This window comes from Panthera pardus, unplaced genomic scaffold, assembly GCF_024362965.1.
Source record: "Panthera pardus isolate Hobbes unplaced genomic scaffold, ASM2436296v1 HiC_scaffold_10, whole genome shotgun sequence".
NCBI classification, from domain to species: domain Eukaryota; kingdom Metazoa; phylum Chordata; class Mammalia; order Carnivora; family Felidae; genus Panthera; species Panthera pardus.
The window spans coordinates 99,407,485-99,422,110 of record NW_026526655.1 but is presented as its reverse complement, the minus strand read 5'-3'; the positions used below and the strand labels follow the sequence as shown (position 1 = coordinate 99,422,110).

General features: G+C 34.9%; 1 protein-coding gene and 1 long non-coding RNA gene across 3 annotated transcripts in view; one reads left to right on the top strand and one right to left on the bottom strand.

The window, feature by feature from the left end:
• Nucleotides 1–14,626, bottom strand: part of DPP10 (dipeptidyl peptidase like 10) — a 634,998-nt gene that overhangs the window by 26,756 nt on the left and 593,616 nt on the right. For both annotated transcript variants that reach the window (XM_019469320.2, XM_019469321.2), the window contains exons 18-19: nucleotides 14,338–14,436; nucleotides 14,163–14,232 (exon numbers count right to left, since the gene is read on the bottom strand). In XM_019469320.2, coding sequence (XP_019324865.1) covers nucleotides 14,163–14,232; nucleotides 14,338–14,436 — 169 coding nt within the window. The remainder of the gene's footprint in view (nucleotides 1–14,162; nucleotides 14,233–14,337; nucleotides 14,437–14,626) is intronic.
• The window catches only part of LOC109278747 (uncharacterized), a 63,280-nt gene that overhangs the window by 33,898 nt on the left and 14,756 nt on the right, over nucleotides 1–14,626 (top strand). The window lies entirely within an intron of this gene.

Here is a 14,626-nt window from a genome sequence, read left to right as displayed (position 1 = left end):
ATATGAAATCATCAATATCTGTATTAAGAGAAGAGAGCTAAAATGGTTACAATAAAAAAGTCATAGAAGTGATTTTTATGTATTTATATGGAGAAAAATCTGTCAATTTAAAAGAATCATAAAAGATAATCTGATAACTGCTGCAGTATATACACATTTTCTGTAAACTTAGAATTTTTCCCCCCTGTGGAACCTTCTCAAGATATCAATTTTGAGTTTGTACACTTGTAAATAATACAGAAATTAATGATGACATTTAAGATGCATTATCTATAGATTATGAAAGAACAAGGTCCAATTTGTTCATAAAAAATATGGAAAGTGATGATCACCCTTTCCCCTTCCATTACCTGGATTAAATGCCACTGTCTTTTCCTAATCATTTCATCTGCATTAAAGAGTGGGAGAATTTTCTATCCATTTAAATGTGGGAAATCTTTAAAAATGAGAAAAATCAGAAACTTACAATTTAAGCTTTGCCCCTTATAAATAATCCCTCTTTGAGGCGAATACTGACTCTGTCATCCATATGCAATCAATATGTGTTAGTTTCGTAAGAACTTGATAATGAAGTAGGTCTGTATTTAGCATGAACAAGTGTGAGATCAAAAGATGTTAGAGAACTTGTGGAATAGATGTGCATTTACTCTTGGGAAACCAAACAAACTTACTCCTGGCTGTCTTACCCATTCAAAAGTATATGAGTCCACAGAAAAATTGGTGGTTATAAACACTTTTCAGAAAGTGAACAATTTTATTAGAATTTGGAATTTTATTAAATAGTCTAGGTGAGAATTTGATCTCTCATGTGGAATATCTAGGAACTTAATCATGATTCCTATAATCATTAACATGGTCCTGTTGGAAAAGGTTACAATCTAGAGATTATTATACATCTAAGTGGGGACAACAACAACAACAACAAAAAAGGTCCTAAGAATTTGGTTGTAGTAAAGTCTCTAATTCTGGTCAGCAGTTTTGATAATTTTCCAAAATCAAATATGCAATGGACTATGTACCCAGGAAGAATTGAGTAATAAAAAGAGATTATTGATCCAAAAAAGAAATAAATAAAACTTAAGTTCAAACCCTAATTTTGTCCTGCTCCTGATGTTAGAGATAATATACATGATATATTTTAGTCACAGTTTCCTTGTGTTAAAATGAAGACAATGATATTTATCTTTCATGGTTTCAGTAAGCTTTAAAGGTGGTATCTATACATCCTTAAAATGATGTCCTTTATCCAATAAATAATCTTACTAATTTAAGAAGCTCAATAATCAAAAATAAAAGAGAAACAGTGAAAAGATAACATGAAAATCAGTCATTATTAAGCATTTTCCAGAAAGACTATTAGAGAAATGAGAAATGGACCTCACATTTTTCTGAGGGGGAAACTACACTGCAAAGAAATTGACTCATTCAAAGGCTGAATTTAAACACATTATAAACTCTCAAATAATTTCTTTCTCCCTTTTTCCCTATCTTGGCTGAATTCATTCCTAATGACTAACTCAGGGTTGACTGATTTGTTTGGTCATTCATTCATTTATTCATTCATTCATTCATTCATTCAGTATTTCCTGAACACAGATAAAGCCCGTCACTATGTTAAGACAAAACCATACAAAAGGAGTTCTTATAAACAAGGAGTTTACAGTTAATAGAGAGCAAATAAAATATTGTAATCTGTTGTGGTTACATGGTACAACAGAGGTGAGCACAGAATATGAGGAAATACATCTTAAAATGTTAAGGAGAACTTTTCCAGTTGTTTAAAAAAAATCAAGGTACTGGAAGACTGTAAAAAACACAGAGGAATGATTGGGAAGCTCCTATTTTGCAGAATAAAATAGTTTTTTTGTTGTTTGGTTGTTTTTGTTTGCTTGTTTGTTTTTAAATATCCAGAGACTGAATCTCTACTAGGGGTAGAGTGCCACATTTCCAGATATGGATCACACAAAGTTCACTCTAGCATCAGAGTGGAAAAGCAACTTAGAGCAGATAGAACAATAAAGTACAGAAAAGGAAGTGTAGGTAGAGAGCAGTGTAGCAGATTAAATTGACTCATCCAGGGGCGCCTAGGTGGCTCAGTTGGTTAAATGTCCAGCTCTTGATTTCAGCTCAGGTCATGATCTCATGGTTCATTAGTGAGATGGAACCCTGTGTCAGGCTTCACACTGTCAGTGGAATTGGTAGTCTTGTTCTGCCTCTCTCTCTGCCCCTTCCCCTGTTCGTGCATGTTCTCTCTCTCCCTCCCTCAAATAAACTTAAAAAGAAAAGAAAATTAAAGAAAAGGAAAAAGAACTGACTCATCCAGACATGGTGTCTGCCTCTATGGGGCTTCAGAAAGAGTGTGGGCTCTTGGACAACCCCATTGGTTCAAAGATCAAGGCAAGACACTGTGGTCCCATGAGCATATTATTCAAAATTATAAACAATATCCATTGTTTGTTGAAAGTGTGTTTATGAAAAAAGCAATGATGTTATCTTGATTGTGGGACATGCATGGCTATATAATTTCACTCACTACATCTGTATCACTTAATTATATCCTGCTATTTAATGGAATAATTATACAGAACAGAGCTGACAAACAGCTCACTTCCATCTAGATGACCATGTTGCAGTGCTCTGATATGCATAACACTGATTGATGAAGCTCTAGATAAAAATGAATCATGCTTTCTAGTTAGAATGGCTTAGTGTGAAAACTAATAGTGATCATGTCATTTGCTTTCTGGACATCATCCATTTATTCACTCAATATGTTTTTGTGGAGTGACTCTTACTCCAAAAGCTAAACACTAGGAGGCATATGGCATGTGTAAAGATTTTTTATGTTTTCTTAAATTGTTTAAATATTCCATAAACCATTCTATGAATTATTTCTCTCAATATTCACTTCTAGACTGTGGATCTTCCTCCAGAAACCTTGGTCCAAAATCTAGTGAGAGTCAGAAATTTCCTAAATAGTGTGTAAAGACATCCTGACAAAAATTAGAGTAAACTAGAAAAGTGACCATATGATTGATATGATTCAAGATATATGGAGAGACTTTGGACAGAAAGCTGTGGCTGTAGGAGGAAACACAGATTTGGAATTGTAATAAGTTACAGACGGCTGGATAAGGAGGGTGAAAGAAAGCTTCAGGAACATAAGACTTGATGGATGGCCATAAATTTATTAGAATTTGAAGGAAAATGGATGGAAGAAGAAACAAAGTCATAGAGGCATTCTGGAAATTAATGTAATTTGTTTCACAGACACTGCCTCCCAGAGTTAGACCTTTGTCAAGTGTAGCATGGATAAGTTGAACATGAAAGAGTAGAAAATGGAAAGGAATAGTGATTTCTTGGCACTGAACGAAACTCTCCAGATCCATACTGCTTATCTTCATGGATATAGCAAACAAACAACCTTTCATCTTTAATAAGAGTACATCTATCTGGATTGCTTCCTACCAGGGTCTAGGCATTTAAGTTCATATTTATTTATGTATAAAATAAACATTTATAACTGTAGGCTATCTCAATCCTTAGTTTTGCACTATTAAAAGAATGACAGATTAGTAAGTTTTTTAGGATTCTTCTATATGTGCCAGGCATTATGGAGACACATTTAACAAATCTAAAAAAGGATTATGTATTTCAAGATGCTTGTGATCTTTTTATCTTCCCACAGCCACTGGCGTAGTTTTTTGCACATAAAGCAGCATGTAAATGTGTTACACTAAATTATGTATATATGAGTAGAAAATAAGAATACTAAAAAAAAAATTCAAGATGATAAATGCTGAAATGGATATACATGTATATAGTATAGTTATAAAGATGAATATAGACACTGGGTTCTTAAGGGCTCCCTATAATGTTAAATAGAAAGACAGGAGAAAGATAATTAGGTATCCAAAAGGAGAATACAGAATAGGAAAGAGAAGGTGGTCATGACTCCATAGAGACCACTGTAAATGGAGGTCATGAGATTTATCTGTAGTGGTAATGCTTCTTAGCTTTTCTATTACAGTAAAATATACTGTTACCATTGATTCACTTTTACTTCCTATATCATGAAATTAGGTTTGGGTTTCAGAAAATCTGGCCATACAGAGATCCTCAGAGGACCATTTCTTCTGAGGTTCCATAATGAAGATTTGGTAGAAAGGGAATTCCAAACTGTCAGAGTCTACTTTCTTTAAGGCCAGTCTTCCTTCCAGCTACTCTGGTATTTGCTGCAGCCTGTCTCCAACTAATGCAGTCATCTTAGAATTTCCTGGATGTAATTCCATCTGTACAGGTGAAGAAATGACTTACAGTCTGTTAAGTGCTAGATACACTATACAAAAAAGCAAAAAAGTAGTGACACCAAAATCACCAAATCATATCTTAGCATCATTTAAATAATAGTCACTTTATTATTCCTCACTATCTAATCATCCATTTAGGTAAAGAAAATAAATATTTATTATTATTTTTTTTTACAGTGGGGACTCTACTTGTCACTGCAGATACTTTAATCTTAAAAAAGATATGCCTTTAAATTATAAGCAACCGGCAAAAACAGTTAAAAACCGCTTAAGCCATTCTCACCCATGTAGGTTTCCAAGCATAAGTATTTTAGAAATGATCAGCTTAAAACACTATACCACTTTTTAAAATGACATCAAAAAAGAAAAATCCTGGGTTGGTTTAGTAAGTCCTATTCTGTAAAAGTTCTGGGAATTTACCTCTGAAAAACAAGCAGTTTGGATGAAGTAAATTAACATTTAGTATAATCAGCATATATAAATAAAAATACTTTCATTTAGGGGCTCCGGGATGGCTCAGTTGGTTAAGTATCCATTTCTTGATTTGGGCTAAGGGCGTGATCTTACAGTTGTGAGACAGAGCCCGTGTCAGGCTCCACGCCCAGTGTGAAGCCTGGTTGGGATCCTTTCTTTCCCTCTCTCTCCCTCTCCCCCAATCACTCTCTCTGTCTCAAAATAAATAAATAAACTTAAAAAATACTTTCAAGGCACCTGGGTGGTTCAGTTGGTTAGGCATCTGACTCTTGGTTTCAGCTCAGGTCATGATCTCATGGTTCTTAATGTTTGTTTATTTTTGAGAGACAAAGAGATAGTGCAAGCGGGGGAGGGGCAAAGAGAGAGGGAGACACAGAATCGGAAGCAGGCTCCAGGCTCTGAGCTGTCAGCACAGAGCCTAACATGGGGCGCGAACCCAGGAACTGTGAGATCATCACCTGAGCCAAAGTCGGACGTTTAACCGACTGAGCCACCCAGGTGCCCCAATCTCATGGTTCTTGAGTTTGAGCCCCACATTGGGCTCTGTTCTGACAGTGAAGAGCCTGCTTGTAATTCTCTCTCTCCCTATCTCTCTCTGCTCCTCCCCCACTCATGTACTCTCTCTCTCTCTCTCTCAAAATAAAGAAATAAAACTTAAAAAAAATACTTTCATTTTTCCCTGTATCAACCAAAAATTAGCAAATTCTGTAGGCCTGACTACATTATTTTACCTGCTTTTGTAATGAATGTCTATTAAATAATTTCATGGGTGCTGAATTACATATTACATAATTCTACTGATAATTAAAAAATATTTTCTGAAAGTATATTTTTAATTGTATGATATGTGTAAAATCAAATAGCTTTCAAAGACCATAATGCCTACTGGATCATCTTTCTCCTCCATAATTTTTTCATGATCTTTGACATTTTTATTTTTTAAGTTTTTCATTTTAATTCTAGTACAGTTAACATACAGTGTTATATTTTAGGTATATAATATAATGATTGAACAATTTCATATCTCAGTGCTTATTGTGCTAAGTGTATTCTTTAGTTCCTATCATCTATTTCACCCATCCTCCCACTCACCTCCCCTCTGGTAACTACCCGTCTGTTCAATAAGTATAAGTAATTGTAAGTATAAATAGTTAAGAGTGTGGTTCTTGGTTTGTCTACTTTTCCCTTTTTGTTTCTTACATTTCACATGTGATTGAAATCATATGGTATTTGTTCTTCTCTGATCAACTTATTTCACTTAGCATTGCCCTCTCTAGTTCCATCCATGTTGTTACAAATGGCAGTATTTCATTCTTTTTATGGCTGAATAATATTTCACTGTGTGTGTGTGTGTGTGTGTGTGTGTGTGTACACACACACATATATATACACATCTTATTTATTCATTCATCTGTTGATGGAACTTGAGCTGCTTCCATAATTTGGCTATCGTAAATGATGCTGCAGTAAACATAGGGGTGCATATTGCCTTTCAAATTATTTTTTTATATTCTTTGGGTAAAAACTCAGTACTGGATCATAGAGTAGCTCTATTTTAGTTTTTGGAGGAACCTCCATACTGCTTTCCACGGTAGCTGCACCAATTTGCATTCCTACCAACTGTGTGTAAGGATTTCATTTTCTCTAAATCCTTGCCAACACCTGTTGCTTCTTATGTTGTTGATTTTAGCCATTCTGATAGGAGTGAAGTGTTACCTCATTATGGTTTTGATTTGCATTCCCCTGGTGATGAGTGATGTTGAACAGCTTTTCATGTGTCTGTTGGGCATCTGTGTGTCTTCTTTGGATGTCTGCTCATGTCTTCTGCCCATTTTTAATTGGATTATTTGTTTGCTGACTGCTGAGTTGTATCAGTTCTTTATATATTTTGGATACTAACCCCTTATCAGATATGTCGTTTGCAAATATCTTCTCCCATTCCATAGGTTAATTTTTGGTTTTGTTGATTTTTTTCCTTTGCTGTGCAGAGCTTTTTATTTTGATATAGTCCCAATAATTTATTTTTGCTTTTATTTCCCTTACTTTAGGAAACGTATCTAGAAAAATGTTGCTATGGCCTAGGTAAAAGTTACTTCCTGTGTGTGTTCTCTTCTAGGATTTTTATGGTTTTGTGTCTCACATTTAGGCCCTTAATCCATTTTGAGTTTCTTTTTGTGTATGGTGTAAGAAAATGGTCTGGTTTCATTCTTTTGCATGTAAGCTGTCCAGTTTCCCAATACCGTTTGTTGAAGAGACTGTCTTTTTCCCTTTGGATATTCTTTCCTGCTTTGTGGAAGATTAATTGACCATATAGGTGTGTGTTTATTTGTGTGTTTTCTATGCCATTGATCAGTCTTTTGTGCCATTACCATACTGTTTTGATTACTACAACTTTGTAATATAACTTGAGGTCTGGAATTGTGATGCCTCCAGCTTTGCTTTGCTTTTTCAAGACTGTTTTGGTTATTCATGGTCTTTTGTAGTGCCAAACAAGTTTTAGGATTATTCATTCTAGTTTTGTGAAAAATACTAATGGTATTTCAATGGAGATTTCATTAAATCCATAGACTGCTTTGGGTAGTAAAGATATTTTAACAATATTTGTTCTTTTAATCCATGAGCATGGAATATCTTTCGATTTGTGTTTTCTTCTATTTCTGACACCAATGTTTTATATTTTTCAGAGCACAGCTCTTTCACTTTCTTGATTTAAGTTTTTCCTAAGGATTTTATTATTTTTGGTGTAATTGTAATTAGGAATGCTTTTTTAAATTTCTAATTCTTTTGCTTCATTATTAGTGTATAGAAATGGAACAGATTTCTGTACATTGATTTTGTATTTAGCAACCTCACTGAATTCATTTATCAGTTCTAGTAATTTTTAGTGGAGTCTTTTGGGTTTCTATATATAATACCATGTCATTGCAAATACTGAAAGTTTTACTTCTTTACCAAATTGGATGCTTTTTATTGGTTTCTCTTGTCTGATTACTATGACTAGGATTTTCAGTACTATGTTGAATAAAAGTGGAAAGAGTGGACATCCTTGTCTTGTTCCTGATTTTAGGGAGAAAGGTCTCAGTTTTTCACCATTGACCATAATGTTAGCTGTGAGTATTTCATATATGGCCTTTATTATGTTGAGGTAGATTTCCTCTAAACCTATTTTTCTGAGGGTTAGTATCATTAATGGATGGTTTACTTTGCCAAATGTCTTTTTCTGCATCTATTAAAATGATCATATGGTTTTTATCCTTTGTCTTATTGATGTGATGTATCATATTGATGGATTTGCAAGTGTTGAACCACTCTTGCATCCTGGGAATAAATCCCATTTGATTTTGATGAATGACTTCTTTAATATATTGTTAGATTCAATTTGCTGGTATTTTGTTGCAGATTTTTGCATCTGTTTTCATCACAGATATTGGCCTGTAGTTCTCTCTTGCTCTCTCTCTTCCTCTCTCTTTGTTTTATCTGGTTTTGGTATCAGGGTAATGCAGGCCTCATAGAATAAGTCTGTAAGTTTTCCTTCCTCTTTTATTTTGGAATAATTTGAAGAGAAAAGGTATTAACTGTTCCTTAAATGTTTAGTAGAATTCCCCTGCTAACCCATCTGGTCTTGGATTTTTGTTTGCTGAGAATTCTTTAATTACTGATTCAATTTCATTGGTAGTAATTGGTCTGTTCAAATTTCTCTTGCTTTCTGCTTCAGTTTTGGTTTAGGTTATATGTTTTTAGGAATGTGCCCATTTCTTCTAGGTTGTCCAATTTGTTGCCATGTAATTCTTCATAATATTCTTATAATCCTCTGTATTTCTGTCGTATCAGTTGTAATTTATCCTCCTTACTTTCTGGTTTTGTTTATTTAAGTCTCTCTCTTTTTTAATGAATATGGCTAAATGTGCTTCAGAATTGTTTGGTCTTTTCAAGGAATCAGCTCCTAGTTTCATTGATCTGTTCTAACCTGAGTTCCTTCCTTCTACTGGTTTGGGGTTTTGTTTGTTCTTTTTCTAGCTCCTTTAGGTGTAAGGTTAGGTTGTTTAATATTTTTCTTGTATTTTGAGGGACTTTCTCTGTATCCCAAGATTTTGGATCCTTGTGTTTTCTTTTTTATTTGTCTCCATGTATGTTTTTCTTTGATTTCTTGGTAGCATCTTATTTAACATCAATGTATTTGTGTTCTTTCAAGAATTTTTCTTGGGGTTGATTTATAGTTTCATAGATATGTGGTCAGAAAAGAAACATGGTATGACTTCAATCTGTTTGAATCTGTTCAGACTTATTTTGTGGCCTACTATCTGTTCTGGAGAACATTCCATGTGCACTTGAATGTATATTCTGCTTTTTTAGGATGGAATGTTCTGAATGTATCTATTAGATTTATCTGATCCAATGTGTCATTCAAAGCCAGTGTTTCCTTGTTGATACTCTGTTTGGATGATCTGTCCATTGATGTAAGTGGGGTGTTAAAGTCTGCTACTATTGTATCACTTTTGATTACTTCCTTTATGTTTGTTATTAACTGCTGTATTTGGGTGCTCCCATATTGGATGCACATTTATTTGTTTATAAATTTTATGAGAGAAAGAGTAAATGTGCAAGCAGGAGAGGGGCAGAGTGTGGGAAAGAATTTTAAGCAGGCTCCACAGTGTCTCACAATAGTGAGATCATGACCTAAGCCCAATCAAGAGTGACTTAACTCACTGAGACCTCAGGCACCCCTCAGTACATAAATAGTTGTAATTGTTATATCCTCTTGTTGGGTTGTCCCCTGAATGATAATATAGTGCTCTTCTCTTCTGCTAGTCTTTGTTTTAAAGTCTATTTGTCCAATACAAGTATTGCTACCCTTTCTATTCACATCCATTTGCATGACAAATGCTTCCCCATCCCCTCACTCTCAACTTGCATGTATCTTTAGGTCTGATGAGTCTCTTGTATGCAGAATATAGATAGGTCTTGTTATTTCATTCATTTTTCACCCTCTGTCTTTTGATTGGAGCATTTAATCCATTTACATTCAACATAATTACAGATAGGAAGGTATCTATTATTATTATTTTTTATGGTTATTTATAGTTCTCTCTTCCTTTCTTCCCTTGCTTTCTTCTCTCATGATAACTCGGTTTTCTTTAGTGATATACTTGGATTCCTTTCTCTATTTTTTTTGGCATATCACTGGTTTTTTATCTGTGGTTACCATTTGATTTGTATATAACATCTCTGTATGTAGCTGTCTACACTGAGCACATTTTAGGTGTATGGTATCATACTTTACATCCTTTTATCCTCATCCCTTTGAGTTCCTTGACTTATTTTTATAAATATACTTATTTTTACTGCTTTTGTGCTTCCTACTTTCCTTACTCTAGCTCATGGTCTTTCCTTTCCACTCAATGAGTCCCTTATAACATTTCTTGTAGGACTGGTTTAGTGGTCATGAATTCCTTTAACTTTCGTTTGGAAAACTCTTTCTCTCTCCTATTCCTTTCTTGCTGGATAGAATATTCTTGGCTGCAGATTTTTCTCTTTCCGCACTTGGAATACATCATGCCACTCCCTTTGGCTTGCCAGATTTCTACTAAAAAATCAGCTATCAGCCTTTTGATGTTTCCTTTTTATGTAACTGCTATCTTTTCTTTTGCTGCTTTTAAAATTCTCTATCACTACTTTTCCCAACTTAATTACTATGTATCTGGGTGTGGACTTCTTGGGTTGATTTTTTGGGGGGATCTCTGTGCCTAGTAGATCTGGATTTCTGTTTCTCCAGATTTGGGAGGTTTACAGCTATTATTTCTTGAAATTTTCTGTCTCCTTTTCTTTCTCTTCTCCTTCTGTGATCCATATAAAGCAAATATTATTACATTTGATGGTGTTGTTGAGTTCTCTAAGTCTAGTTTCATTCTTGAAAAAAAAAATACACACACACACTCATCTGCTCAGCTTGGTTACTTTCTATTACTCTGTCCTTCAGGTCACTGATCCAATCCTGCTTCATCTAGTCTACTATTTATTACATCTAGCATATTTTTAAATTAGTTTAGTGTATTCCTTATCCATAATCGGTTCTTTTTTTTTTTTACCTCATTAAGTGTCCCATTAATGTTCTCTACTCTTTTCTCAAGTCTGATGAGTATCTTTATCATCATTACTTTAAATTCTCTATGAGACGTATTACTTATCTCCATTTTGCTTTGGTCTCTTGCTGTAATTTTTTTCTTATTCTTTTATTTGGGACATATTCCTGTCTCCTCATTTTGTATAACTTTATGTGTAGGTTTTTGTGTGTGAAGGGAGACAGCCACATCTGCACTTGCAAGTAATGTCCGTATGAAGAAGAGGGTCTTAGTGTCCTGCTGTATAGTGTCTGCTGTTCACCAGAACCTGGTGCAAGGTCTTCTATGTGTGATGTGTGAACCCTGCTGTTGTGGCTGAGCTGCTATTTCCTTCAGCCCAGTCATCTGCAATAGCTTTCTTTGCTTGTTGTGGGCAGTGTTTACTCCCTTGTAGTGTCAGTGGACCAGTCTGGGAATGCCTTGGACTTGAGTTGAGTCAGACCAGGCATTTGCCAAAGACATTAGCACCAAACTGCAGGACACTTTCCCTGGTTGCCCTCTGAGAAGATTTCGTTGGCGGGTGGGGCATGCAGTCAGACTAGTTGTTGGCCTCTGGCCCACTGCTATGTCTTTGACTGGTGTGTGTGTTTTATCTTTCCCTCTCTCAGGGGCATGAGACACAGTGGAATGGTGCTGACTATTGTAGGGGCCGCTTTCATGCTGCCAGGGCTGCAGCACCCACAGGGAGGGCGGGGGCTAGTAACCTTTGAGTGCTGCCATTTTTCTGTAGGCAGGGCCCTGCAGCACCCAGTCTGAGAGACACTGTCTGAAGGGGTGGATCTGTGGAAGCTGATAATTTTAAATATTAAAATTACTAGTACCAAAAATAACTACGTTTGTGGTTTCAATTTGTTAAACACTACATGCAAGTGTTTATCCTCCACCAAACACTATGGTGACGTGTCTCTATAAATTATCCCAAGTTATCATCTCCAACTTTTATTTATAAGGAAGCTGAAGCTTAGAAAACATAAGCAATGTATTGGTAAATCTTTGAGCTGAGATTTGAACCCAGGCTACCTGACTCTTAAATCAGTAACTTTATTGTACTATCCTGCCTCTAAAAAAAATGATTATCTCTTTTTAACAACAAAAATTGTCTTGTGCTAATCTCTTACAAACTAATTTCTTCTTAAAAACAAAAAGTCACTCAGACTAAACCTCATATTGGATACCAAAACGAGCCCATTAGTTTCTCTGACTCAAGGCTACACAGAGAATCTGTAACTTCTGTCTACTTTTCCCCCCCTATGTGTGACATTATTCTGGAGCCAATGAATAGGCAAGCGAGGATAATTTCTTACACATCTATGTGAACAAGTGAGGCATGCTTCACAGAAGAATGCCTGGTAGGGTTCTTTTCCCTGAGAACCACATCCCCGTCACACAGTGAACAAAAAGAACAGCCCCTTTTGGAGATATGACTGAGACAGAAGACAGGGTTAAGATTTTTTTCTTTTTTGTTTCATTTTAATGCCTTAAATATTTTCATATATTTTAATGCCTTAAAATATTTAATGCCTTTCAAATATTTTAATGCCTTAAAAGTTTATTTTCAATAAATCACACATATAATTCAATTAGGGATTGAAAACAGGTAGTGAAAGAGAAGAGACCTATAAAAGAGCAAATAACAACCTTCTCAGCAAGCCACCAAGAACTTCCAGGGCCTTCTGGTTATTAGGGACAAAGGAGAACCAGATGGGCATGACAAACTAGATGAGGTCAAGGCATTAACATTAGGAATAGATACTGGAGTGTGGGAAAATATTAAGTATAATATTTTCTGTGTTTAGCTGCTTAAAATTAAGTGACAACTTGTTTCTATTTATTAAAGAATCTAAATAAAGTCAATGCAATCTGTATACAAATAATGAACTGTAATCAAAATAATTAAAACAGTCATACGTGCATGACACTTTACATGTTGTATTTCATTTAATCTAAAAAGCAGACATAACAGGTAGGCTGTACTTTAATGCTTGTTTTATATTTGGAGAAACTGAGTCTTATATGAGGTTAAGTAACTTGCTCAAGGACACAGCTAATACATGACAAAACTGGAACTTGAAGCCAGGAGGTTTGATTTCACAGACTGAATACTTACCCTCTATATTAAGTAGTCAACAAGTAATGTTATTTTCATTTCTCTTTTCCTATTAAGGCTCTGATATAATTACAGACCATTTTAAGCATTGTCATAGCAATATTCTGGCTGGTTTCTTAATAAGGAAAATAATAACTCTTGAGAATGAAATGCTACATCTATATCAGTTTAATCAACCATTACATGTTATGGGCCTCTGTGCCTAATGCTATATGTCAAAGTATGATCTCACAGAAAGTATGAATGAATTCAATTCCAAGTTGGAAAAAACCTAAAAGGTTTTCTGAGCATGGCGGGTGCTTCCTGCTGGCCATGAAGCCAGGAAGGAAAACTGGCAGGAGTGACACAAGTATAAGCATTGTGGTTTCAGCAATGGAAGAAAATGTTTCCTCAATGTTGCATAAGCAACTGATAAAGAGCATAGGTCCTAACTATGACAACATAGATGCACCTTAAGGACATTAAGGACCTAAGTGAAATAAGCCAAAAAGTCAAATATTTCATGATTCCACTCTCATGAGGCATCTAAAATAATCAAATTCCTAGAGGCAGAGAGTAGAATGGTGTTTTCCAGGGGAGGGGGAAATGGGGAGTTGCTATTCAGTGGGTATAAAGTTTCAGTCATTGAAGATGAGTCAGTTCTAGAGATGTGCTATGCAACACTGTGCCTATGGTTAACAGTACTTTACTGTGTGCTTAAAATTTGTCAAGAGAGTACATCTCATATTAAGTAGTCTTCCAATAACAAAAAAAATGGCTTTTATGAACCCAGCATAACTTTGATATGACAAAAATATCACAAAGAAGGAAAACAATAGACCAATATTATATATGAAAACAAACAAAATGAAAAAGTGAACATAGGGCTTGAGTAATTGCTAAACAGATATCATAAACCAAACCATATGTGTCACTATTCCCAGTAGTAACATCGAATTCAATTTCAGAGGTAAGAAGTACAAACAAATTACACATCCCTGCATATTATTTAATGGTGGTGTCCTTGACAAATCCATACCACTGACAGCTGCCCCAGTTAACTACACACATAGGACTTCTTTTGTTTTTTAATCAGAATGCTGTCGTGTGAGGCATATGAAAAATTATAAAAGCTTTATATTCCTTCATTTCAAAAACAAATGAAATACTTACATTATTAACAGAAGAGCATACTGGTTTCGGTCCGTAAAATCTTTGGGAAAGGACAACTGTAAAGGAAGTTCTTTTAAAGAAAGAGCAAAATATTAAAGATGGAGAGTCATTTACATGTAAAACTATGATTCATAGAAAATTGTTGTTAAATAACATAGCATGCACAAAACTTTACCATAGTCATCAATATGAAGCATTTTAATTTCTGACTTCACTATCTTCTTCTTCAGGATAGCTTCCTTCAGCATAGAATTGCTTTCCAATATAAAATACTCTATAAATCAAAAAAGTTAATTTAAATAACTAACTACTATGTATTGATCAGGAATAAGTGCAGCACAACAAATAATCATCCAGTGATTGTCATTTGCTAAGCACTGTGTGAGGCACTGATTAAACTCTTTAAAATTCTTCTCCTTGTAGATTTCTACAAGTTTTCTAACTGACCTTTCTTATTTCAGTGA